At 44.5% G+C, this 26,580-nt stretch overlaps 2 protein-coding genes across 4 annotated transcripts in view; one reads left to right on the top strand and one right to left on the bottom strand.

Moving 5' to 3' along the window:
* Positions 1-278: 278 nt before the first annotated feature.
* Positions 279-3,904, top strand: MRPS24 (mitochondrial ribosomal protein S24). Its single transcript, XM_032969156.2, has 4 exons — positions 279-387; positions 1,227-1,310; positions 1,869-1,980; positions 2,755-3,904. The coding sequence occupies exons 1-4, from the start codon at positions 337-339 to the stop codon at positions 3,036-3,038; spliced, it is 531 nt and encodes a 176-aa protein (XP_032825047.2). The 5' UTR covers positions 279-336; the 3' UTR covers positions 3,039-3,904.
* A 3,054-nt stretch (positions 3,905-6,958) lies between these two features.
* SEC24C (SEC24 homolog C, COPII component) overlaps positions 6,959-26,580 on the bottom strand; it is a 42,736-nt gene continuing 23,114 nt past the window's right edge. For all 3 annotated transcript variants that reach the window (XM_032969153.2, XM_032969155.2, XM_076073346.1), the window contains 15 exons: positions 23,697-23,835; positions 22,854-22,969; positions 22,314-22,438; positions 19,778-19,969; positions 19,291-19,384; positions 18,655-18,771; positions 17,508-17,678; positions 16,605-16,701; positions 14,852-14,997; positions 14,296-14,434; positions 13,680-13,798; positions 12,898-13,077; positions 12,375-12,566; positions 11,377-11,466; positions 6,959-10,777 (listed from right to left, as the gene is read on the bottom strand). In XM_032969153.2, the coding sequence (XP_032825044.1) occupies positions 10,637-10,777; positions 11,377-11,466; positions 12,375-12,566; positions 12,898-13,077; positions 13,680-13,798; positions 14,296-14,434; positions 14,852-14,997; positions 16,605-16,701; positions 17,508-17,678; positions 18,655-18,771; positions 19,291-19,384; positions 19,778-19,969; positions 22,314-22,438; positions 22,854-22,969; positions 23,697-23,835 (2,058 nt within the window). In that variant the 3' untranslated portion in view covers positions 6,959-10,636. The remainder of the gene's footprint in view (positions 10,778-11,376; positions 11,467-12,374; positions 12,567-12,897; positions 13,078-13,679; positions 13,799-14,295; positions 14,435-14,851; positions 14,998-16,604; positions 16,702-17,507; positions 17,679-18,654; positions 18,772-19,290; positions 19,385-19,777; positions 19,970-22,313; positions 22,439-22,853; positions 22,970-23,696; positions 23,836-26,580) is intronic.

Genomic DNA, 26,580 nt, shown 5'->3' with positions numbered 1-26,580 from the left:
TTTCGTGCCAGTTAAAAGGGTAAAACCTATTCCTATATCTTGTTACTGGCAAAGGAGGTCTCATAATGATTAGGAGTTTCATTGGCAAATTCGTTCTCATCTTATCGTCCACCATTTATTCCCCACTTAACGCCGCGTGCAAGATAATTATTGATGTGCGTGAATTTTAAGTTCAACCACATAGTACTTGATTCTGCAATTCCTGATACAAATATTTAACTAAATGGATGAAACCTCCGCTTCTAAGGCATTTGTTCAGTGAAAGTGCCTGCTGCTGCAGCTTTAGTCTGGCTGCATGAGCCCCACGTGTTTACCCAGAATCCACCGCGACTCGACATGGCGGCCCCCATGGCAGCGTCAAGGGTGTTCGCCTTCACGCCGCTTCGGGTGAAATAAAATATATAAACATTTATCATGAAATTACATTTTCAGTTACCTGTATAATTAGTTGCCTGTGTCGCTCCTTGTTCTCTTACAAGCGGCGAGATACGAATCCCGCGAGCTGCAAGCGCGGTTTGAGAGCGGCGCGCAGCCTTTTAAAGGCCTGCGCTAGTCTTAACGCTGTATTTCAAGCATGTGAACTGAAAGTCAAAGACTTTATATTTACACTGAATGCGCTGACTATAAGAACCTAGCTGTGTTGTTATTTAGACAACGCGGTTGCCTGTTACAGCATTACCAGGAACGCTGTCCAATACTCGTCTGATATTTGAAGCTAACCTGGGCCTAGCCTTGGGAGCGCTTCGATGGTTGATCGATCATACAGAGACCTTATCGATTTCGAGGCCACTTTGTAAGGCAGTGGAGGGCAGTGCAGCGATGTAAACTATTGTATTGTACTTCTATGCTCCCGCCTTCACCAACCCTCCGCAATGACCCTGCGAGGTGAAGTATGGTCGAATAACCCATGAGACATGCACAGCGTATGGCGTCACTTATCATCAGTGGGTTCAATGTCCGTGAATTTGTATTGTTAACGGATTTTTTACGGAGATACGGGATCCCGCCATGGGAACGCGATTGACTTTGAAGAGTAATAGTGGCAGGCGGTTAATGCTTCAGCGTTTTGAGTTGTGTACGTGTCGGCGAGGTGAACGTGGTCTGAACTTGCGAGTCGTGTGCGTGTGTGAGAAGGGTTGAATGCGTGCAGCTTGGTAGCCTGGATACAGACAGCACTGCTCTTACCCTTTACTGTACTCGTTTGCTGTACCCGTGTCAATTCCCAGGGCATTCTGTGTGCGAAAAGGCAGCCGATGGCGGCGTTCCCCGTATGCCCACGGGGACTACAAACAAGCGCAGTGTGTCTCAAGGTACCTTGGCAGAACGGAGGCTTCGCCGCTTGTCTTGGTCACCGGGCGTGGAATGATTTAGCAACTAGAATGAATTCTGATGCTCATGATAGATGTATATAATTTTAAGATTGAATACGATTTCATCACCAGCGTTTGACCTCCACTGTTCAAGTAGTCCCTACACCACTACCATTCCTCACTGTTCTGCGATGTTACAGATATTCTTATTCCTGCTTATGAACGGATTTTATGACTCCACCTCTCTTGGGTGCGTTCTGTCCTTGGGCTGTTATAATTGTTGAAAATTGGCCATAATTCTTTACGACAGTCATGTCTTGTCCAAGCAATGGTCAATATAATGTACGAACAACGTGGGGTGTGAGCATCGGTACGGACATGGCAAAGGAGGCTGGATGTGGTACTGGTCACACCACTCAGTTACCTTTTCCGGTACTTAAAAGGTGCCATCTAACATTACCTACCCAACAATATGGCTGTCCTTATTCTTCTATATGTGGAAGAGTGTGCTGTGTGTTGGAATGCGTTTGCGCGATGTTTGGTCACCTTGCCCTGTAGAACCAAGCGGGCCGGGTTCGTGTGGGGAAGGGGGATAAGCCCGTGACATACGAGCAGGCGAACCCACCACACCAGATTGCACACCGCAAGGGATGGCTCTCCCAGCACACGGGTACGCATGCACACACTGCACGCATGAACACGCGCAAATATACACACATACCAATGCACATGTATGGGCACATGTATGTGCACTTGAATATCACCGGATTAACATGTTGCCCCATTATACAAGTAATTGGGTACAACAGTTTACACCCACACGTGTACATACACACACAAAAGCAAACTTTCCACCCTGGTGAGAGCAGGTGACCAATTGCCTCCGAGGTCCCCTAATTTTAATGTTGGAACACGGAGTTCCCTATGTTGAATCCAAGCAGTTAGAGTTTAAATCAGATTTTCAAGCACAACGTTTGGTCATGTTAGCCTGGTAAGAAGAACAATGGTTGTGGTTTCATTCACTTTACTTGGCTAGGTCCCCATCTGAGGATTAACATTTTCAGTTGGCTCCCAAACCACCCAACCATCTGTGCAGTGTTTTTGAAGGGAGAAACTGCCTGAGGGTGGCTCAGAGATAAGTGTGCTGAGCTGGTGCCATTGAGATCCTGGCTTTAAATCCAGGCAGGCGAAGAGATTAAATCTGCTGTGTGGACCAGAGGACAATGGAAGGTATCTCAAAGTTAGCTTTGTACTATCCACTTCCATTGACCGTTTTCTAACGCAACATATGGATATGTATGCGACTATATACTTTGTCTCATTGCACAATACCAATAACACAATTGGGTTAACATTTGTGGGGAAATTTACAATAAAAGGAGGGAACTGCTTTGTGAACGTGAATGCCATGTCCCCGTTTATCTCCACTTGTACCGCTGCGTAGCCAATTTGGACGGCGAGGTGGGGGCGGCGGAGCGCTCGATTGAGGACGTGTTCATCCGCCGCTTCATGTACGGCACATTTCACGGCTGCCTGTCGACCGAGGTGGTGGTGAAGAGGCGCGGAAATGTGCTGGTGGTGTGCGCCGTGCTGATAACGAGGCTGCCACCCATGCGCTACTACTTCCTGATCGGCTACACCGAGACGCTACTCTCATTCCTCTACAAGTGCCCCGTCAAGCTGGAAGTGCAGGCAGTCCCACAGAAGGTCGTCTACAAATACCTGTGAAGGGAGTCAACGAAGACACCTGCTCGAGTGGCTGTGTTGAACTAAAGTCAGTTCTCTTTGGTGACATGGCCGAGCGTGTTTGCCACTTGGGAGCAGAGGTTTGTGGTCGAACTCGGTGGCTGCCCTGGTTAATATTTTGGGTGAAGAGGGGGGGTGTATTACGTGCCGCCATCTTCACAGTGGATGTTAAATATCCCATGTTATTTGAGAAATGTGCTGACACCATTCTGAAGTCACATAGCAAAGTGCCCCCTACTGGTAGACTATCCACTTATTGGTAGGTACTGCATTCCCCTTACCTATTACAGATGATTGACCACATCTCAAGATGCTGTACACATTAGGGGGTATGTTTATCCATATAACTACGTTTTTTGTGTGTAAAATAATAACAGGCTACGAGGCAGGAGGGAATTGATACAACAGGATAGTGCAGGTGCGAATGAAAACACTTCTTAGAGGCGTGCAGTGATCATAGGCAGAGAGTAGGAAAGTCTTGTTTGAATTTAATCAGGGCAAGAGAATGGTGTGCGCTGCAAATCAGGAAAAATACTTTTTTCATAACTCAATGAGGCTTTACAAGGTAAATAACTAATTAAACATCCCTACTCGACCAAATATGAAGCAGTACTCGCCTACACTGGAAGCCCAGAGCCAGTTGTGAAACTGCTGTTTCCAGCAGCTGGGATCGGTATCCCCATAGGACCACTGACTTTTCAGTGGTGTTTATTTAATTCCCCACTGGACATGGGCTGAGATTTCCCCAGCCACAATTTGAACTCTCAACTGTAAATCACCATGTGGCCTGACATGGTATCATCATATTTCTGTACAACTATATATTCCAATAAATTGACATCAACCTGCTTGTTTAATGAAACATTGACTGCTTTGTTGAATATTAAAAGATGCAGCCAAAATAAACGACTCTTAAATACACACCTAGGCTGGGTCATGGGCTCAGACATTTAAGCTTTTTAATAAGGAAAATGAGGCAACATGATTTTCAGGAGCTTCGTTGCAGCTTTCTAGTGACATTACCATAGTGACCTATTGAAATCGAATGGAGTCGCACTGCAGTGATATCATAAGCACACTGACAGCACTCATGTTTGTCTTTAAAGAAGCATCATTGTTGCTTTGCGGGATCATGGCAGCTTGGAGAGGCAGCAGATTGACCATGGCTGATGATGAAGCTTCCAATCAAACTCGTCACGGCCATATTTTTGGTTGCATCTTCCTTCAAGTGAAACGCAACAAAAAATGCATTACTGGCTCATTCATATATTGACTTCCAAGATTAAAAATCATTAAATAAATTAACCAACTTCACAAGTTTATGTTTGAGCTTTTTTCATTAAAGGGTTTAATTCTGAGGCTCAGTATGAACCTGCAGTGTAAATGGACAAGGAATTCGTGCAGGAAAAAAAATATACTAAAAACATTGTGAAATCAGCTTCAACCACATGGTGAGGTCTAAATAAGCAAGACTGTTGTGCAGTGGGGGTAATGAATTGTGGTATTCAATGCAAACCAAAAAAGTGTACAAATTTGAGCTCATTGATAGTGACAGATAAATAGAAAAATCAGCCGGGTCTTGAAAGGGGCTGTGTAATGCACATCATTACAAATTTGTTTAATGTGGCAGGGTCAAAATACCGAGGAATCTGGACAGCGTAGTCAAGATGTGACGAAACGGAAGGTGACGTAAAGAATGAACAGGACAGAGTCGACAACCTATGAACATTTTACACAAGAGCATCGAATAAAAATCTACAAATGTTATATACAGTACATACAAGTATGTCATTGTTTTATATAGACTATGCAACAGGAGTGAAAGGTTTACTAAAATTTAAATTGAAAATGTCTTTAGATACAAACAGCATAAGTTTAAATTGCATATTATAATTGGAGAGTTTGTGGAAAGTGAAATAACCTATTTGAAGAGTTTACCATTGGAAGTTTGAACTTGAATGCAGTTTTACTCAGGTTGGCTATAATATAGATAAATGTGCATTGTAAATCATGTGTTGTCCCTCCACATTGCCCGAAATGAAAATAAACTGCATTTGTTTAAGTGTTGAAATAATCTCGAGCCGTTGAGACTTCTCTGGTCAAATGTTTTCCAGCAATGTGCTTCTTTGGTTGCCTTTTTCAACTGGCAGTAGTTGCAATATAACAGATACCGTTGTTGGATTGAGATGCTGGGCTTTTAAATTATTTTTGTATCCACAATGATATCCCACATACTATTGGCAGTGTCAAACGTCATAAGAAATTTCCTTCTGGAACTCCTTCAGTTGGCAGAGCATATCAAAAAGCCATGGAATTGGACACTACTCGAGTAACATAAATAGGCTTAAATAACGCGATCTAACCCAAAAACCTTTATTATGAATAAATAGGTTTCCTACATCCACTTAGATTGTGCTCCTTGAATCGTGTGGATGAGCAATTGAACCGACATTCTTAGTAAACGGATTTCTGCAATTGAATGTTTTTTGTGTGCATTGTTGACAATGCCGAGACCCCCCAACTTGCTGGACTTGGGGACCTTGTTTAAGCGCCGATTCAAATCAACCTGAACTTTGTTTAAGCGCCGATTCAAATCAACCTGAACTTTGTTTAAGTGCCGATTCAAATCAACCTGAACTTTGTTTAAGCGCTGATTCAAATCAACCTGAACTTTGTTTAAGTGCAGATTCAAATCAACCTGAACTTTGTTTAAGCGCAGATTCAAATCAACCTGAACTTTGTTTAAGCGCAGATTCAAATCAACCTGAACTTTGTTTAAGCGCCGATTCAAATCAACCTGAACTTTGTTTAAGCGCCGATTCAAATCAACCTGAACTTTGTTTAAGCGCCGATTCAAATCAACCTGAACGTTGTTTAGGCGCAGATTCAAATCAACCTGAACTTTGTTTAAGCGCAGATTCAAATCAACCTGAACTTTGTTTAAGCGCAGATTCAAATCAACCTGAACTTTGTTTAAGCGCCGATTCAAATCAACCTGAACTTTGTTTAAGCGCCGATTCAAATCAACCTGAACTTTGTTAAGCGCAGATTCAAATCAACCTGAACTTTGTTTAAGCGCCGATTCAAATCAACCTAAACTTTGTTTAAGCGCCGATTCAAATCAACCTGAACTTTGTTTAATCGCCGATTCAAATCAACCTGAACTTTTAGCGCCGATTCAAATCAACCTGAACTTTTAGCGCCGATTCAAATTAACCTGAACTTTGTTTAAGCGCCGATTCAAATCAACCTGAACTTTGTTTAAGCGCAGATTCAAATCAACCTGAACTTTGTTTAAGCGCAGATTCAAATCAACCTGAACTTTGTTTAAGTGCAGATTCAAATCAACCTGAACTTTGTTTAAGCGCCGATTCAAATCAACCTGAACTTTGTTTAAGCGCAGATTCAAATCAACCTGAACTTTGTTTAAGCGCAGATTCAAATCAACCTGAACTTTGTTTAAGCGCCGATTCAAATCAACCTAAACTTTGTTTAAGCGCCGATTCAAATCAACCTGAACTTTGTTTAAGCGCCGATTCAAATCAACCTGAACTTTGTTTAAGCGCCGATTCAAATCAACCTGAACTTTGTTTAAGCGCCGATTCAAATCAACCTGAACTTTGTTTAAGCGCCGATTCAAATGAACCTGAACTTTGTTTAATCGCCGATTCAAATGAACCTGAACTTTGTTTAATCGCCGATTCAAATCAACCTGAACTTTGTTTAATCGCCAATTCAAATCAACCTGAACTTTGAGATCCAACATGGCCACGATGAACCCCAGTGCCTATCGGCCACTGCTTTCCATCAAAACGAGGTTAAGAACTATATTTTATGCCAAAAAACCTCCCCGCAGCACGTATCCAAATGGGACTTTTTTGGTGGCAGATAAGCCAAAGGCGTAACTTCTGCATCAAATTTATTTCATTAAAAATACAATACTCACTTTACAGCTGCGTTGTTTGTACAGCACGCGGAGAATGCTGCTCCATCATCCAGACCAGTCCCTTCAAATCCACAACTCCAAGCAAACCGTCTTGTAAATATAATTATACGCGAGCATCATACTAGCAATTAATCCTAGTAACTGTTTAATAAAAATGATTGCATATTTAACATAAAATTGGAAATTGTAGGAACTTACGGGGGCAAAAAACCCTGGTTGTGGTGAAACTGGATAAAAAGCACGGATTAACGAATAAGCATGCCGAGTCTTTGTTTCAGAAATTTATCTGGTGACAACTGATTGCAAAATTCCCAGCCGACCTCTCCCTCATGCGTCGACACAAAGCTGACACCACGAAACAGAGGCAAAATAAACGGAGCTTGTGAGAAAATGAGTCGGGAGGGTGGGGGAAAACACTTGTGGTGAAATGTTAACTACCTCGCCGGGTATACAGGTCATGGGTTCGATCCTGACGCCTGTATATTTTGAGTTTTATGTTCTTCCCGTGGTCACGGACTTTTTTTCCGGGTCCTCCCGTGTTTCCCTTCACATTTAGAAACATGCGTCACACGTATTTGTCAGCTATAAATTTCCACAAGCCACTTCGTTGAGCTGTACATTTTTGGCCAGGTTGTTCAGTGGGCCTTATCTGGTAAAATTTTAAAAAGCTTTAAATCGTTTAACTTGTGGAAATATTACCTTCAGCTCCATCTATCGCTGCGTAATGTCATTTGAGATGCACGAAATATAAAGTATATATTAATGTAGGTTCTGCCAGCGTGCCAAGCCTGCATCGCTGGAGGTAATGTCCGTTCAAAATTATTTCATATACAGTACAAGGTTCTTAGTGAAAATGCTCCAATGGTTATTTAAGCACCAGCATTTTCCATCGACATTTAAATGTTATCCTGTGTATGGGCAATGTAAGGAACTTGGCTGTTAACAATGAGTTAAGAAATTCACCCTCCATCCATGGAATCAATGATCTGTGGTCCATTCAGGAATTCCTTTTTGTCTCGTCTTTCATTTTATTAGCCTAAAGGTATATTAGCATAACATGGAGTAAATGCGTATACTCTAAATCTGAAATAACTGGTTAAGACATGATTTTCTCAATGCATGTTTCAAGTGTAAAAATCTATTTAAATTGATACATTCCTGTTATGCTAATCTGTGATCCTGGCCCTTAAGAACATTCACCATCACTAAAACCTTAGGTTGCGGGGTGGGGGGGGGTTAACCATTTGTAACAAATAAATCAATTTGGACTCTACACAGCAAATCATGTTGACATGGCATCTGATTTCCACGAGGCTTAGATTCATTTACACATTTCATCCTCCCATTGTTCATTTTCTTCGTGGGGTCGTTGTCCTTGTGTTGGAGGGTACTGGTTGCAGTGTTGTGAGCCCCGGTGAAGCTGACCGGTGTGCCACGCACAATTCAGCGCTGTGCCTTGCGTTAGACGACGGAGAAAGTTGCACAAATGTATTTCTGGTGCCCTGTCTCGGGCAGCAGATTCGGCAATGACTGGATCTAGCTCGTACAACTACTGTATTATACAACATCTTTCTCTTCCAGTCCCATTCTTTTACCATTAAAAATAAACAACGCACACAGGAAGGAGGAAAAACAAGTCTCGTAAGTAAATATAATGCAGCTTAAACGCATTTGTGAATCGTACGACGAAGCTGTAGATTTGCTATCTTATCCCAGATTTGTTTTAATGATCTACACCTGTATTCACATCAAATAGCAACCAAGTCTTAATTTATCCAAAGTCACATGTACGTTTTGGACACTTATAGCGTTCAAATTAAACAGCACACAAGGATGTTTAATTTTAAAATGCTGGTATGTTGTTTTTTTAAAGTTAATTTGGAAGATATTTTTGTTTTTCAGTTTATAATGAGCACATAGGTCTAAACTTAAGTTTCTACACAGGCATTCATGGACACCCCAATACCGACTGCAAATCAATCTGACACGTTAAAGCAACATGGCTTTACTTGACATCAAAATTCAAATTCTCTTGAGCATAATTTGCAGAAAGTGACTTTGTTCCCCTTCATAATAAGTCTCATCCAAATCTTTTCCTGTACAAAACTACATCACATACATTCTATGCCGTTGGTTTGAACAGAAACCAGTTACAGATTTAAGAACAAAGACCTCAAAGTTTTAGTTATTTATCCTGATCACTCCCCAACACAATTCCATAAAATTCCAACCCCAGCAAGGCTGATAAATTTCCACAAATTGTAATGTCCATGATGACCTGTGTTCAGAACTATCATTACTCTGAAAGCCAGGCCATTAAAAAACATTTTTAACGTGGACAGGGTGGCTTTTAGTGCCACAGATGCAACCATCGAGTTATAGGTTCTGATTTTCTCAGTACACTGTGCTGGTAAGTGCATGAGAAAGCCCATTTAGAGGCGACTTGTTCTCTGTAGGCCTCCGAACACTGGGGGTGCCCACCACCTGCACTTTGCAGTAGGAAGCGTGTTTCATCACTGCACAGCAGCGGAGCTAACGCATTGAGGTGCAGTAGCAGCACACAGCAGCCAAGCTAGGCCACACTCGAGGCTGCAAACGCAACCATTCAAATCCAATGCACAAAACTATGGTAGCAAAAGTGGTCTATGCAGGAATGTGAGGAATCTTATCAGATACATGTTAGTTCGAGATTACCAGCAGCCAATCAAGAGGCAATTGCCTTTGCCTCTTGAATAAAGACTAAAATGTGGTGTAGTTGTGGGGCTTGGAAGCCAAAAAACTACAGCACACAGCAGGGAAACAAGCATCCAGCTGCAAATATAGATGGCGTGTGCCTCGATGTGTTGAGAATACTGGGCCCATGATTTAATCTGACTAGTGTAGGAGGCTGTACTTGAAATCCTTTGGCTATGGCAAGGACACACATGGCATTGTGTGCCTTTGCACCTGGGCCAAGGCAATATCCACTCAGACCTAACATTAAGACCCAGGCTAACATTGATAAAATATAACACGGCAAAGTGTAAATTATAACGGTAGCACAGCTTGGAATCCAGAACCAATGCAGGTCAGATTCTACGAAAAAAAGTCGCAAATTAAGCTATGATTATGTACTGTGACTATTGCTACTAATAATAATGTTAATAATAAACAACTTGGATGTTGTGGCCGTTTCCACAAGGCAAGGTGGTCTGTCAACTAAGGCAGCAAGTTCCCAAGCAGTCTGTAGGGTCCCTGTGCCTACCTGCCACAAGAGGAGCTCTTTCAAACGCATGCGCATACGCATGTACGCGCAGAAATATACGACTATGGTATAAGAGTTTGAGAACTCTTAAAAGCGCAATGTCGCGAGGTCCTAGAAAAACGAAAAGTGACATTTTTTTGCGCAAAAGACAAACAACAATGGGCGTTGCTCTGAGACTGAAACCGGCCACTAACGAGAAGCTTGAATTGGAACGAAACAAAACAGGCGAGGTGTGCCATTTTTGCGTTTTCGTTTTTTTTAAAGTGTCAAACAACGGGGTCTCCTCCTCTCTCATTCCCTGCCCTCCCCATCTTCACCTCCGCCCCTCTCTTCCTCTCCCGGTGGCAGGTGGGCGATGGGAGTTCCAGCCACATGAGGAGTTGGCGCAGTCTAACTCAGCAGCTGGCGAATCTCCTTGTGCATGTGGCACAGGAAGTCGACGTAGGTGGCGCCACCATTCAGGGACTTGTCCTCCACCAGCAGGTGCTTGAAGAGCAGCTCCATCTTGTCACGCTGCTTCACGACCATCAGCTGCAGTGAACGGCGATTGGGTGAGGGGGTAAATGGCAAGGGAGGCCGAGGAACGGCCATTGGAAATGCAACATTAAGTATCATTCGTACCCCATTTAAAATTTAGCATTTTAAGAATAATTGCATTTTATAGGGTGTTTAAATGCCTCGGCAACTCAAAGCGCCTTACATCACACATCTCATAACAATTCCAATGCCCTGGCTGCAGTTCGAGCCAAGGGGACCCCCCAGTGGCAGATGTCCCTGTGCAGCACAAGTTGGATGCAGCACCGGCCTGCAAAGTCTGCCAGTAGAGCAGTGACATTGCTTCGTGGCTTTCCAAAATTAAGTAATTTGGGAGTAACTAATCAACATTTCAAGACACTTTCCAATTAGCACATGGATTGCCTTGGCAAGCAGTGGGCCATTTAAAAATGTAGTGTGGTGTGCCCGTGATGCCGCTTGAGGGCATGGTGTCTGCCCAAGTTATCATGCGGTTGTGATTTAAATTGACTGTTTCAAATATTAATTATCGAAACCGTCAACAATTAAAAGTATCTCGCTTCTGAACAAACACACCCCTTGAGGTTATAAAACAAGAAAAAAAAGTGAGCACTCACTTTCATGTATCGTGGTCTCTCGGCTCTGATGGAGTCGATCATGTCACGAACTCGCTTGTTGAATGGGTTATCCAGTACCGGCAACATGGTCTGAAACAGGCAATTTGCGATCATCACCACAACTCGTTAACATCTGCTGCACAATATTCACTATCGTCAACATGACTATCGTATCTGATCCGTCTTGAGTTTTAGTCTGATCACAAAGTCTTCTCCCTACACTCATAAATCTGAATGTAAGAGAGCTGGCATTGTAAAGGTAGGCAGAGTCCTTTTGAAAATGTATCCTGAAACTGAAAGTTTTTGCACCACTTCACACATTACCTGGTCTATCATAAGGACAACCCACCACCTCAACATGACTATCTCACCATTGGTATTCACAATGTTGCAATCACCAACTCACAGAGTTAATGCTCACCATCACATATTGTCCACACTAACCACTTCACACACTTGAAAACTAATTTCTTAAGAACTGCTTTTTGTGTGTAGTTTGTTGTCCTTTCCCTGCACCTCCGATTATCACGGTTGGCTACATACAGTGTGAAGTTCCAAATATAAACATTTCCAATCACTCACCTAACTGCCTTGTACTCGGTTGGACATGCACTCTCAACATCATCCTCGCACTGTCTAAGAATGTACTAAACTGTTTTTATTTTACCAGGTAAGGCCCACTGAGCTAGATAGCTCATTTTCAGAAGCGACCTGGTCACAAATGATAGCTCAACGAAATGGGTTATGTGGAAATGCATAGTAGCTATATACTCTAAATGCATGTTTCTAAATCTGGAGGGAAAAACCGGAGTACCCGGAGAAAAATCCACACGACCGCAGGGAGAACATGCAAGCTCCAAATATACAGCAGGCATCAGGGTCAGGATCAAACCCATGACCTATAATACCAGGCTAGGCATGTAACATTTAGCCACCGAGGACGCCATTCACTCCATCTGAACAATGTCAAGGGTCGCCGCCTCGCAGGGCGCACTCACCATCTCGCCGTCGATTTGGCCAAACGTGTCGACGTTGAACAGAGCCTTCAGGAGATCGTGCGGCACGGAGATGCCCACCCACAGGAAGAGGCTGAGGCCATTCTCCAGAATATAGAGGCCGCCATCCTGTAGGCGCTCCTCGGAGCAGCGCACGCTCACGGGTAGCTCCTCGCTCGCCACGTCCAGCTTGTGCTGTACAAGATGGACAAAGATAACGATCTCCCGTTGTAGCCCGTAACCAGACTGTTGGGGCAAGTGCTGTTAGTGAGCACCTATGGAGGCCGGCACGGCACACGAGGGGGTCAGTGGCCAACACCACGCTCGGCTGCCTTTTGTCTACCCTGTAGCGATAGTTACACACCACCAGGTTCTCATTTGAGTCTGAGTCGACCTAGGGGATGCCCAGGACCAGTTCAGATATTCGTCACTGGTGTTGGCCGTGTGCGGGAATCGAACCCGGGTCGAAAGGTTCGCAGTGCAGCGCGCGAACCGCTGCACCACCACTCTCCGCACGCGCACGCACCAGTGGCAACAGCCGGGGGTAGAAGAAAGCAGCTGACTGGGTGTTATCAGCACTCAGCAGCAGCTGTTGCAGGTAGGCGCGGTCGTCGGTGGCGATGTCAGCGCCACCCAGCAGCACCTCACACTTGAGGACGCAGTTCAGGTACACGGGCAGCAGCTTCATGCACTCGGGGAGAATCAGCTGTGGCGTGGGGAAGAGAGAGGCAGGGCAAGGTTGAGCAAGTGGGAGTCATGCCACTCGCATGGCCCTGGGTGTTGCAGTGGGTGTGCGCATCTGTGTGCAACAAGGATAGGGAGTGCTGGTGTGGTGGTTCATGCATTGAGCTATGAACCTGGCAACTTGAGTTTGGTTCCTGGCCAAGGCGAATGTCATGGCAAAGTGGCATTAGAACATATTTCCACTTTGTCGACTCAACCTTAGATGAGTACATGATGCTGTGTGTAAACATCAGTATTGGACAGAAAGGTTACCACTGGCAAAACGTCACTCAGATTGTAAATGTTGTGGATTCGCTCTACAACACACCGGTGTGCTGTACTAGTAACGAATTGGCATGTTCTGTTTACGTGATAAACCTTACTAATTGGCTGTCGAGTGGTGGTGGGTTTACCGACACATTTATACCCAGAGAAAACCTGTATTATGAAACATGTTGAAGGCTGCGATTAGGTCAAGGAGGAGGAGAACACTTGGAGAACGATCAATGTACAAGCTGTAAGTTGTTTTGGGCTCTGTCTACCTTTAAGTGACACTTATGTAAAAAACTGGCAGTGGGCACATACCTGGCCAGCGGACGAGGGGCTGGCACAGTTCTTGCGATAGCACGACAGGACCTGGGCGCACTGGTTCACCAGGCTCTCACGCACCGTCTTGGTTGGGTTATGGGCCACGGCACGGAATGCTGGGAGGGACAAGAGTGGCACGTGCTCTGTTAGTTTGGCGACGCGCATCACTCAAAGCAGTGGTAAAGATGATTACACGGGCAGCCCACAACGCAACGTGTGCGTGAAAGTAAAAGGATTCGTATGGCGTGCAAAAGCAAATGTCACACAAAGGCGCCACATATCATGTGGGTTTTCGTGTATTATCAGTTTATATGCGTTAGCGTGCATGTATCTGTGCAAGTACACGTGTGCGAATATCAGGATGTGTGTTGATGTGTGACTGTGTGCGTATTATAGTGCAGGGATGGTACTGGGCATGCCACCCTCCTCGTGCACCGTGTCAGCCCTTAATAGATAGGCGCTCGCTAAGGGCACTTGCCCCAATCGTCCGCATAGGCTACACGGAGGGTCTTTGTACAAGTGCATACATACAAGTTCAAGTACACATTTTTCCGTAAATTTAAGGGAGTATGTGTACATGTGTACGTGTGTGTATGCGTCAGCAAGGGCTCACTGGCTTTGGCGAAGTAGTTGATCATGGAGTCGGTCTCACAGTTGCGGTACATGTCCGACATCTGGTTGCAGCAGTTGAGGGCCAGGTTGTGCACACGCAGGCGCCGCTGCCCACTCACACTCGTATAGAGCAGTGCGCACTGCCACACACACACACAGTTGAGTAAGTACTTAGTAAGCACCTATTAAAGGTAAGGCAGTTCAAGAGGGAGTGGTGTGGCCAACACTTTTGTCTCCCTAGTGCCGATGTTTATGCACTGCACCAAGCCAAGACTTAATTTAAGCCCGAGTCGATTTAAGTGAAGCCCAGGACAGGATCCAACAAGAACCGAAAGATACATCCTTAGCTGAAAATCAACTCCATATTGATAGGTTTGTAGTGCAGTTTGCTAAACACTGCCACACACACACACATCCAGCCAACCAACCATACAATTCAACCAGCCAGCCAATTAATCAGCTTACCAAATGGCAAACCAAGACAGCCAGGCAACTAGCCAACCCAAAAAAAAGCAACTGACCGATCACGTGCCCAAACAACAGGTGAAAGGAGTCACCTGTAGGAAGGCACCCGTCTCCTCGTTCAGCTTATCGTCATGCTTGATCTCCACCGTCACCGCCTTGTCGCAGTCAATAGCCGCGAGTTCCACGTCCGTCGTGTTGCTCATGTAGATCGCTCCAAAGAAATCCGTTGCTCGCACACCTGTGAGCATTTGTTACACAATGCAGCAGAAGTGTGACCCACCAACCATCCGTGCTGTGGTAGCCAGGAAGCGCAGAGGTCACGGTGCTGAGCGAGAACCACTTAGATCCTGGGCTCAAATCCAGGCCTATAATTAAACTGGGTTTTCACCACCTAGCCAGTTAACTGGAACACGTACACCAAGGCCTCAAGATGAATGGATAGTTAGACTACACAATCCGTAAAGCTATCACCCCAACCCTTGGTAAAGAACCATCTGAGGAACCAATCAAAACCATCACCTTGCCACACATAGCAGGTCACCAAAAAGATTTCCAAAATCATGAGCAAACACAAGATCCAGGTTCGATTCAACACAGTACATAAAATTCGTGATCTGATCCCATCTGTGAAGGATGTGATCCCTGACATACAATACAAACTAAGCTGTATCTGTGGCAGTAGTAATATTGGGGAAACTAAGCGACATGTCTCGGATCGTGTTCGTGAACATAAGGCAGATCTGAAACAAAGTAGGACCAATACCTCAACCATGGCTGATCATTGTTTTAATACTGTGGGCACACACGAAATTGATTTTTCCAAGACAAAGGTACTCTGTAAACCCACTGGCTATCAGCAAAGATTTGTTCATGAAGCCATCCAGATATATAAACACAGAAACAATTTCAACCGAGAAGATGGGTACAAACTGAGTAATCATTGGAAGGACGTTATTAACCAGGTTAAGTCATAACTGGCTGTGATGTTTAGTAGTTATTTTCGACTCTCTGGTGTTACATTAACAGGTTAAAAATTTTTACATTAACAGGTTAAATGTCTCACTAACACAGCGACCGTTGATCGTTTTCCTTGATGTGGCGGTGGCTCTACGATCTTACATTGACATGCTATCTCTCACAATACAATGGCCACCTCCACAGCTTCGTCGTCGTGGAGGGGAGCTCAGCACTCCGATCTTGCATTTGCATGCAAATTTCTTCACTAGACCTGCCCACTTCGCTTATGACCCTTGGGCTACACCCACCTCAAACCTCTGTAACATTCTGCCTCAGCAGCTCTCTCGCTATTTTTTTTTCACCTGATGACGATTGCTTGTGTTGCGATCGAAACATCGTGATATTTTTTTATTTTTTCTATCTACGTGGCTTTACCGAAAGACCCAAAGAATATTGGTTTTCATGTTTAGAGAGTTGATGATCTCAGCCCAGTCACCAATGACTGAACAAACAACATTATCACAATACATTTGGTCCTGCACTTAATTTGGCTAAATTGTAGCTCTGACAATTAAATATTTCAGGTGGACTTTCATGTGACAAATATCGCACCCAATGACAGAGGATGAGAAAGTACTGCCTCCTGCTTTGTGCACCGGAGGTCACTTGAAGGGATTTCAAAGGTAGCTCTGTGGTATCCCCTTTTGTGCTGCACTCCTCTGTCAGAGTTCCGGCTTGACATCTTGTCTCGTGACAAGATGCCAAGAGTGCAATTGGAATAAAACGGAACGAAAACACAACCATACTTCAAAACAGCTGGAAGGTGAGCAACATAACCATCAGCATTTTAGAAAGGTACAAGAGGTAGTGCGGCTCTCAGGGCCATACCTGTGCTGGTTCTGACACGCATCACTGCATCGAAGCCAATGGTTTTCTGCACGTCCCTGCGTAGGTCGTTGAGGAAACGTTCACCGTCCGAATTCGACTGAAACAAGAGCACGGCTTTAGTAACAAACACAAGCCACCTCAGCACACAGCCACAACCATCACCAGGATTATCATCGACACTAGACAGTCGTGATGATAATGATGGTGCTGTGGTCAGTGCTCAAAAATGCCCTGTGGGATGTATACATTTTACGAAATCTAAACTTCCTTGTGTGGTGAGAAAGGGATGCTAGACAATGATTCGATAAAAAGGGCAGATAGGAGATTTTAATGCAGAAAACCAACTCAAATAGATTAGTTGGCACAATTCAGCTTGATAATCTGGTTTAATTCTCAGTAGCTGCTAGATTTGAACTCTGAACCTGTAAGTGCTATGGCATGGCCATTACAAGTCCCTTGATCCACTCGGATTCTCCAGGTGGCACTGGAGTAGAATTCCTAATTCACAATTGAAAGGTCACGAGTTAAAATCCTAGTCAGGGATATGACTCAACCCATCATCCCTTTGAGGTCAATAAAATAGAGACCACTTTGTCAGGTTAATAATGGGCATCATGTACAGGGACTTATCCCTGCCATTATACTACGAAGGTTATATTGTTGGACATGGGAACACCATCAGAGATAAGCACTTCTCAACTTGAACTTGAGCAGGGAAATACTTCTACTTTGGCGTTTGAGCCTCCAAGCCATTTCAAAGCAGGACCAACAATGATAACAGTGCTGGAAATGATGGGCATTGGTAGTGGTAGTTTACGAAAAAAGGACCTCCACACAATCCCGCTCCGTGACGTCGGTGTGCCTGCTTTTTGACTGTCTGCTGCACCCGAGCTTGCCATCTACCTGGAAGTAGTTGTACTTATAAATGGAGCCCCCGGTCTGCAGTGTAACCAGCCCCAGCGTGGCCACATCCACAAACTGGTTGGGGAAGAGGAAGAGGTCAACACAGCATCCAGCCGCCACGCAGTCCTTGGCCAGCGAGTGGTAGATGTTGCTCTGCGCCTGGAACAGCGTCTGGGAGGGGGGGGGGGAAATCAGCCACATGTACAAACGATTCTGCGGTCGCATGCAATCACACTGCATCCGTCCCTCATTTGTCATCCCCGCCACTTCTGAAAAACTAAACTTTGCCGACCCTTAGTAATCTTGAGTGTTTGTGGGAGATTCTGATACAGGTAACTGGAATGGAATATCCAGCCAGGAAGTGCTTTGGTCCAGCGAGTGCTCAAATCACAACAGAAAGGTTGTGAGAGTTTTGATTTTGAAATGACTCCACCTATCATTCATACGATGGATTTAACCATGCGTAAAGTTAACATTGGTCATCCACCGTCTCTCCTTGACATCATGGCAGGCAGAGGCCTATTGTTTCCTAATCTGCAGGCTCAGCAGGCAGATGACATTTTGTAAAGCCTTCTGCATTATTAATGATGTTTCACGATTATATGACATTTAATTGGTAACAATAGTACATCACTGTTTTTAATACGTCTTTGAATTATTAATGCTGCATTAGTGTCATTCAAGCACCACTATTGTCAAGCAGGACGCAATAACTTGTTAATTTAATCTAAGATGAAATAATAACAAACAATAAATGACAGTCATCTGTTAATCAATGGTTGTATGAAGGTCTCCCTATGATGTGTCATGGAGGTTGTCTGACCATACTTCACCATGTTGGTCAGTGCGGGCTGGTGATTCAGATATCAATCGCCAACAATTTAAGCTGTGGCTGGTAATGTAACTCCGGTGGCTGGGTCCTAGTATCGTGTGCTAATTACTGTGCCACCACGGCCCTGTATTATTTACAAATTTGATTGAAATTATGTTGTAGTTTCCCCACTCCTATTTTACATCAATGCAACAAACGGCCAGGTTCAAGTTTATTTTATTTAACCAGGCGATAATTCAAAGACCCCAGGATACTCTCATTTGCAAGTGATTCTAGTGTTTAATACACCGAGCATGAACTCCAAAAACTCCGTACCTTCTCCTTGTCGGTGTTTACGAGCTTGCGGTCATCGCGATTCTTGAGTTTGCCGGGCGCCTCGGCAATTGGCAGTGAAGTGTGGAACACAAACAGCTTTCCCGCGCACTCTGCTGCCTGCCAACGCGAGGGACGACAAAGACGCATGCGTCATTAGCAAAGGACTCGCGGTCGTTATTATATATAGTGCAACAATGCAGTAATACATACAAAACATACGTTGTTAGATTCTACGTACATGGAGAGATATGCATGCAAAAACGAATTATTCACGATTCATGCATAGTTATGTAAATTACAAATGGAACAAACAAATTAAGTTTTCAATCAGTGCATATTATCGGCTATATGGATTAAAAAATGTGGACATCAGCAAAGAAAAAGGAGCAGCTGTTGAACAGTGTGGAGAGAAGCATGGAGAGATGTGCACTTGAAGAACGAGAGACATTGCATTGGCTGTTAGGGAAAGTAAATGGGTTTGGGCAGAACACATCACTGGAAGGGTTAATCGCCGGTGCACAAGACTGGTGATGGTAGGACAAAAAAAGAAAACACAAACAAATCTGGGTGTCCTGGCACTCATAATGCCTTAGGAGCCTTGGGCAGGCAAGGGAGAAGCAGGCACCTGTCGTTTACCTTGAGCGACTCCATGCCAGCCTGGATGACGGGCACAAACACGGTCTCTGTCTCCCGCGTATCGGCAAACATCTCTGGGATCTGCTCCAGAAGGCTGCGACGCAAGCACAACGGATGCACCAAGACACAGGCACACGGGACACAGAGGTAGTACATATGAGCCTCCGCTTGACGCTAGACCTGGTTTTACAAGGCAGCCGTCACCACGTTCCTTTACACTTATTTGGTATTATGTTCCATGCCAACCCCAATATCAAACCACAACCCAACTCCAAAGCAGACCCCAACATTGACCCTAACTTAACGCTCGACTCTAGCCACCAATCTAAACTGCTGGGTGCTCACGCTAGCTTTCAACCCAACCAAAACCCTTAATCCTAAACTCAACCCCAACTCTAACCCCAATGTTAATCCCGACCCTAACCTCAGCCCGAACTACAAACACAAACCTTAACCTAACCATAGTTTCACGACCCCTGACCCTCACCTCTCGATGACAGGCCGTGACTCGACAGCGTTGACAAGGAAGCCGTCAAGCAGCGGAACGAACACGTCAGCCACATCGGACACCACCATCATCTGCGGCTGGGCGAGCGACGCTTTCAGGTTGTAGAAGTGCAGCGTCTTGTTGTAGGTGACAAACCCCACGCGCAGTGCCGACTGCTCCATCTGGCCCTCCCTGCCGCACATATCCAGGCACAACGAGCGTTTATTCATGCCAGGTGACAGACCGCTGAGACTGCAAGCGTATATCTAAAGGACGACCGCAGTTTGGAGTATAAATGTGAAATAACTAACGATTATGTAAATGTTAAATTATGAAAACACTTATGTATGACAAGAGCAAGTCACTTCAACATGGTATCACTAGGCATTTAACAATTAATTCCAGCCTCTGCCTCCATCCATCGATTCAATGAATGACCACGATCTGGCGTTACGATTCGATTCATGAATTGAGATCTCCTTTTTGCTATATGCTTTTTAATATTTCACAATTTACTTCTCTCAAAAGTGGTACAGGGGGTCCCCAATATATGTCGTCTCGATGTACGTTGTTGCGTACTCACGTCGCTGACTTTATGAGGAACCCAATGCAAAATTTCCCTACACACACACATTACGTGGTTTTCGCCTCAGTTCAGCCAAGTCGAAAACGTACTGTACAACTCGTATTTCTCAGTCCCACTGTGTTCTCTCACGTGTAGACTTCATCGCAAAATATCGTGGCAACCCTTCAACAATGCGTAGCAGGCGTAGTTGCTAGTGACAGTGCAGGTGACAGTGCAGGTAGTTGGCGTAAGAAAAAGCGCAATATTATTAGGCTCGATGTTAAACTGGAAGTGATAAAGTGTAGTAGGGAAAGGTGAATGCGTGGTTGACATTGGGCAACCATTTGAATCTTCCTCCAACGAGTGTACGTACAATAGTGAAGAATGCTGATGAAACAGAAAGGCAAGCTAAGCATGCTTTAAAGCATTCGGAGGTTAAAATTACACGGCAAAGTGTTATCATGGAAAAAAAGGAAAGATTGCTGGCGTTATGGACAGAGGATCTGCACAACAACAACAAGCCGATCAGCTTAGCCCACGATCAGTTGGGAGAGGCAAAAGCAGCGAAAGAGAAACCATTTAGGCTGCCCCGTGGATGGTTTTACAGAATTCAGGCACGATAAAGTTTGAAGAACGTAAAAATACAGCGAGTTTGCCAGTGCCGATGCAGATGCTGCAGAAACATTTCCAGAAAAAAGTGACAAAATCATTGAAGGTGGGTATGACCCTAGAAAGGTGTTTTATCTTCTCCCAGCAACAATCAAGCACAACTCATCCACTCCTCAAGGTAAGATAAAAAAAAAATCATAGGTTAAGGTAAAATCTTTTAAAAATGCTGTTTAAGATTGTGCTTTTTTACACAAAAAATATTTTTGTTCGATTCATTGCTTCTAAACGTCACAAATACGTTTTCTATAAAAAAAAAAATTAAAACTTTTAAAAGTGTATGGGGCTGCTTCGAAATGTTCAAAATTGTTTTCATTTAAGTGTTTGAGAAGTATAAATGCTGTTTAAAGGTTCTTGAACTTAGAATTGGTTGTGTACATTGGGTCGGTGTATAGTACAGGTACTGTACGTGAACTGTACATGTGCAGTACATGTACAGTATGTTTTTTTTGCACATGTGCAGTGACATAGCGCCGACTGCTGTCCAGTAGCGGCAACTGCGGTGGACAGCGCACACGCCGTCGACTACATACACGGCTGTGCCGGCAGGGCGGAGGAACTGGGGCAAGGGTCACGGAAGACTTCATCGGGAAGCCCCTGGAACCCCCTAGTGGGTTTCAGAAGGGAGGCGCGGCCAGGGCAGAGCCAGGCCGCACCGAGTAGAATAAAAGCAGCAGAGAGCGAGAGCTCCGGGCTGCCGGTTCTGGGAGTGGACTCGTCTCGCCGTCCCTGTCGTCTTCGCCGCCTTCACTCAATAATTGCGTGGCAGGACAGTTGTTGGCTGTCTCGGTCGACGCCGTCGGTGCAACGCGGAAAGGGTTGTGTCTAGGCTGGGCTGTACGGCAACGGGAGCGAGAGGGAGGAGATCCTATGTGTGAACGGCTGAAGGGTGTTACAATAAATGGTGCCTCCCACAACTACTTCATCTCTGACTTGTGTTACACTACACATGTACAGTACGTATTTTGATTGCTAGGTATGAAACAACATTTTCCTAAGTTATGGTCCCTATCCCTACATTATTCCATTGTTTCGTACGAGATAAATCGCCCCGATTTGCATCACAAAGGCTACATGTACGCTCTTACGGTCCCTATTCCCGCCACCCATTAAAATGGAATAGTATTCCTATGGGGGAGAAGTCCCATTATATCGTTTCGTTATAAGTCCCCTGTTCTAATTTTACCGATGCCCCAACCGGGATTTTGAACTCGCAACATTCCGACTGTGGGTTGTGTGCTCTGCGTCCGTGCCACCCTGTTGGAAACAAGACAGACGAAACGCTATTGTTGTTGCTATTATTACCTAGGCAGGTGGTTGACCAGAGTCTTGAGCTCCTCGCACACCAGGCTCACCAGGCCGCTCTTGATGGCATTGTATGAAACATCGATCATGAAGATGAATGCCGGAGGGTTGGGTGGTTTGTTTTCCTACATGGAAGCAGATCAGAAAAACAAACACGGAAATGTATTAAACGTTTGGCATTGCACATCTGTAAAATTAAACTTGCGATGGCAGCCTTGAAAACAGCATAATACAGGTTTTTGGGTTAGATCGCGTTATTTATAAATGTGTCGTAACCCTCCACCACCGGACAAGGCCAATCAGCAAAATAAATTGTCACGTTGACAAAAGACAATTAGTTCACTACTTTAGCCCACCGGTGTGTTGAAGAGTGAATCCACAACATAAATAACGCGATCTAACCCAAAAACCTTTATTATGAATAATATTGGTCGCGAAAGCCTACGTGTTAAATTGAAAACAGCACATCATATCTTCTCCTTGTTCCTGCTACCACCATCACTCCTGTTGCTGTCACAGCTGCCTGCTGTACCTGCTTACCTTGCAGTAGTCCACTGTGGCGATGAACTCGTAGGAGCCGAGAGAGAGCTCTGGTCGGTCCCAGTGATCGACGCGTCGTCCCGTGTGGTCCAGATGCTGGAAGTAGTGTTGGGGGACTGTATATACAAAGACAAATAACCCCCCGTATAACCTTAACAGACTGTTGGGGAAAGTGCTGTTAGCGAGCGCCTATGAAGGGTGGCACGGTACACGAGGGGGTGGGTGGCCAGCACGTGCCCAACCCCGCCTTTGCCTCCCATAAACACACACACAAAGACAAATTCACCATGTGGCCTTAACAGACTGTTGGGGCAAGCGCTGTTAGTGAGCAACTAAGAAGGCTGGGACTGGCACATGAGTGGGTGGGTAACCAGCACCAAGCTCGGCCGTGTTTTTTTCCCCAGTACTGATGTTTACACACCGCACCAGGTACTCGTTTTTTTATGCTGAGTCAACATTGGGGAGGCCCAGTACCTGTTCGGAAATTCATCACTGATGTGCTAACCACTACATTACCCCACAGTTACACTACCGCAAACGCCCACACACATGCATACATACATACATACAAGTGTGCGTACACACATATACTACATCGTGTTCATTTAGTGTGGGTTGAAGGCGGGGAGCATAGGCACCAGGAAATACAATGTGATTATTGTGCCATGGGACGCTTGAGGATTTGTAGTGGTATTAACCCCAATGATGCATTGCAGCCAAATCACCTCCCATGGCAGCATGGTAGATATTCCACATTCCCATGGCGAACATACATACACACCTAAACAGACACAAACAGACACACAAAGATACAAGGGGAAGCAAAGAAACATGCAAACGCACCCTCAGTGACACAGTTGCAGAATCCACACTGGAAGCGGCGGCCACCCTCAATGAACTGCATGTTGGGACATATGTAGGCTTTGCAGCGGTTACAGCGCACAGGCCCCGTCTCCCCGTGGTCCACAATGTATGGCGGGGTCTGAAGGCACAGAGAAAAGGTCATCATCAATAGCATCATTGTGGTAAACAGAAGCATCATCACTACCATCATTATCATGATTTGTAGCCGCATCGTGATCATAAACAACATCAACATGATCATCAGCATTGGCAGCAAAGTTGTCGTCGTCATCATCAGCAGCAGGATTGTCTTCATAATAATCATTATCTGCAATTGCACTATCTTCATAAACAGCACTACCATCATAAATCATAATTATTGGCAGCAGCATTGTATCCTTCAAAACCGTTGTCCATCTTCATCGTCACTATAAGCCGCAGTAGCATGATCATCATCTGCAACATCGTCCTGCAGCATTGTCCCGACACAAACAGCTTAATCAAACAGAAACACCATCCTCTTCATGTACAGCATCATCCTTAAGAGTATTACTATCAAAGTCAAAACGTCAAAAAAGTGCCCCCCCTGCTCAAACCAGCTCATTTGGGGGGCAGCACTCATATCTGTTGGCAGCCTGAACCAGGATTAAATAGTCCACGTTCTTAGGGCCGGTGAATGTCGAATGTCGAAAGAATGGTCACTGTGTACATCACACAAAGCGGTCATCATCGCACTTCATCCTGGGGAGTTGACGAGCCGAGTCGACCCCCAACCGGAATTTGAACTCGCACTATCAACGCAAGCATGCAGCAGTAGAGCGGAGAAAATTGGGCATTCTGCAATCGACCCGAATAGAGCACCACCGAGTCTATACATAGTGTCATCCTCCCCCCATGCTCAATGGCATCGACCCCACTATAAATAGGATCCGGTTTGCGTCTCGGCAAATACTTCGAATAAATTTGTAACGGCACGCACACGAGCTACATCAGCTCTCCATTCCAGTGCCAGTGGAAGGATATTTGCAGTACGTGCCCCTCAAGATCCCTTCTTTGCAACCAACCCTAAGCCACCTCTGAGGGCTATGCTGGTAGGCAGTAATGTTCGGTTCCACGTGCCATTTTCCTTCACCTGCAGTGTTCCCTGCAAATGAATGGAAGACGGCATGCGGAGGGGAGATGGACAGTGTGGATGGGAGGAGTGGCTCTGTAGAGGATGGGTGATATTGCCGAGTTGACATGGACCAAAGGGTGTGTGCAAGCGCAATGGACATCAGAGCAGAGAGAACACAACAACCAAGGGTGGCACAAGGGAAGCTGTACAAAGGATGCAAGAATGGCAAAAAATATAAACCCAATTCGCAGTGGGAGTAGGGCAGAACAAATTATTTACAAAGTTTATAGTAAATACTAATGTAGAAAAAGCAGAAATTGTTTCGTTTTCAATGCCAGATCATTCAAACGGTGTTCTCTGCCACAACCCCCCTTCTCCGATCCTGGCCTTCATGCCCCCTTTAACCTACTCGTCTCAAGCCTCTGCCAAAAATCTTACGCACGCCCAAGCGGAGACGTCAGGGCTGCTGCCCGTCACATTTTCATATGTCCTGACAGGTGCACGTTGACTCACGTCATGCCAGACGAACATAGAGGTCGGCATGCGCACTGCCAGGAGGATGATGACTGAAAATGAATTAACCCCGACTACACTACCAGGAGGACGAAGTCTGAAAATTAATTAACTCTCGACAACTGATTACTCAAAAGTAATGCAATGTACGATGTTATTTCAGAGCAATGTAATACGACTATTTTAATCCTTTTGCGAGCGGTTTTTTTAATGTTGGGTTAAATTACATTCAAGATAATGGCCCTATGCTCAATAGAAGCTGTTGTAGAATGATCCACGTGCACTGACTGATGCTGTAAACACATGAACACAAGCTGTATATTTTTAAATCTGTAAATTATAATGATAATAAAAAGTATTCATCTCGCACAAAATAAATGTAATTTGAACATAATTTGATTAGTCAAAGGAAATTTTATTTGTGCCTCAAAACTTAGCTACGCAATACTGACTTACCTACCAACTAACCGAGCCATTCCATTTCCAAACATACCCAACCTCGTTTGCAATTACTTGCTTACCTACCGACTAATCTAATTATATATCCATCCTACCAAATTACTCTCCTACCCATCAAAATCCTGACCCACCTTTAACTAATGAGGGTCACAATTACATCAATGAACTAATGTTTTTTTCCATTATGATAATGGTATAAACGTGTAGGAATAATTAAAAATGTATTCTTACATGCATGACATGTTGCATGCATTACAATTATAAATATTGTGATCAACCAATTAATAGACTAATCATAACATCATCGCTACCAAAACAACTACTTACAAACAAGAGGAAAATTTCTAATCATAATGGTAATTATTCCTGCGAATGTCACATCAAAAGTTCACATTTCACACATTTTAATAAAAGAATAAATATACCATTATTAAACAGACATGAATCTGTTGATCATAGTACTTGACATTGGACTGTGATGTGTTAGGGAACAAAACAAAAAATCAAACGGTGGCACCTAAAATAAAATAAAATGTCGTGAATTATTTTAATCAACATTCAACTACTCAAAGCACTTACTAATCGAAAGGTATCCGCACATAACCAACAGATTCTTGGCTCGCAATGAAAGGACATCAAAGTCATGCGAATTCAAGTGGTGGCGATATTGTTACCAAAACGAACATATCCATTATTAGCCGTTGCCATGCCATTGAGACTGCCTGCTGTGGGGCTAATCTCCCGGCAGTCCCAGAGCCATTTCACACTTCTCCCAAGAGGCAGATGGGCAAGGGATTG

Source organism: Petromyzon marinus, chromosome 41 (genome assembly GCF_048934315.1).
Source record: "Petromyzon marinus isolate PM22_M1 ecotype Great Lakes invasive population chromosome 41, UKy_Petmar_22M1.pri1.0, whole genome shotgun sequence".
Classification (NCBI taxonomy): domain Eukaryota; kingdom Metazoa; phylum Chordata; class Hyperoartia; order Petromyzontiformes; family Petromyzontidae; genus Petromyzon; species Petromyzon marinus.
Note: the sequence above shows the minus strand (reverse complement) of the source record. Positions and strands in the feature narration are given on the sequence as shown.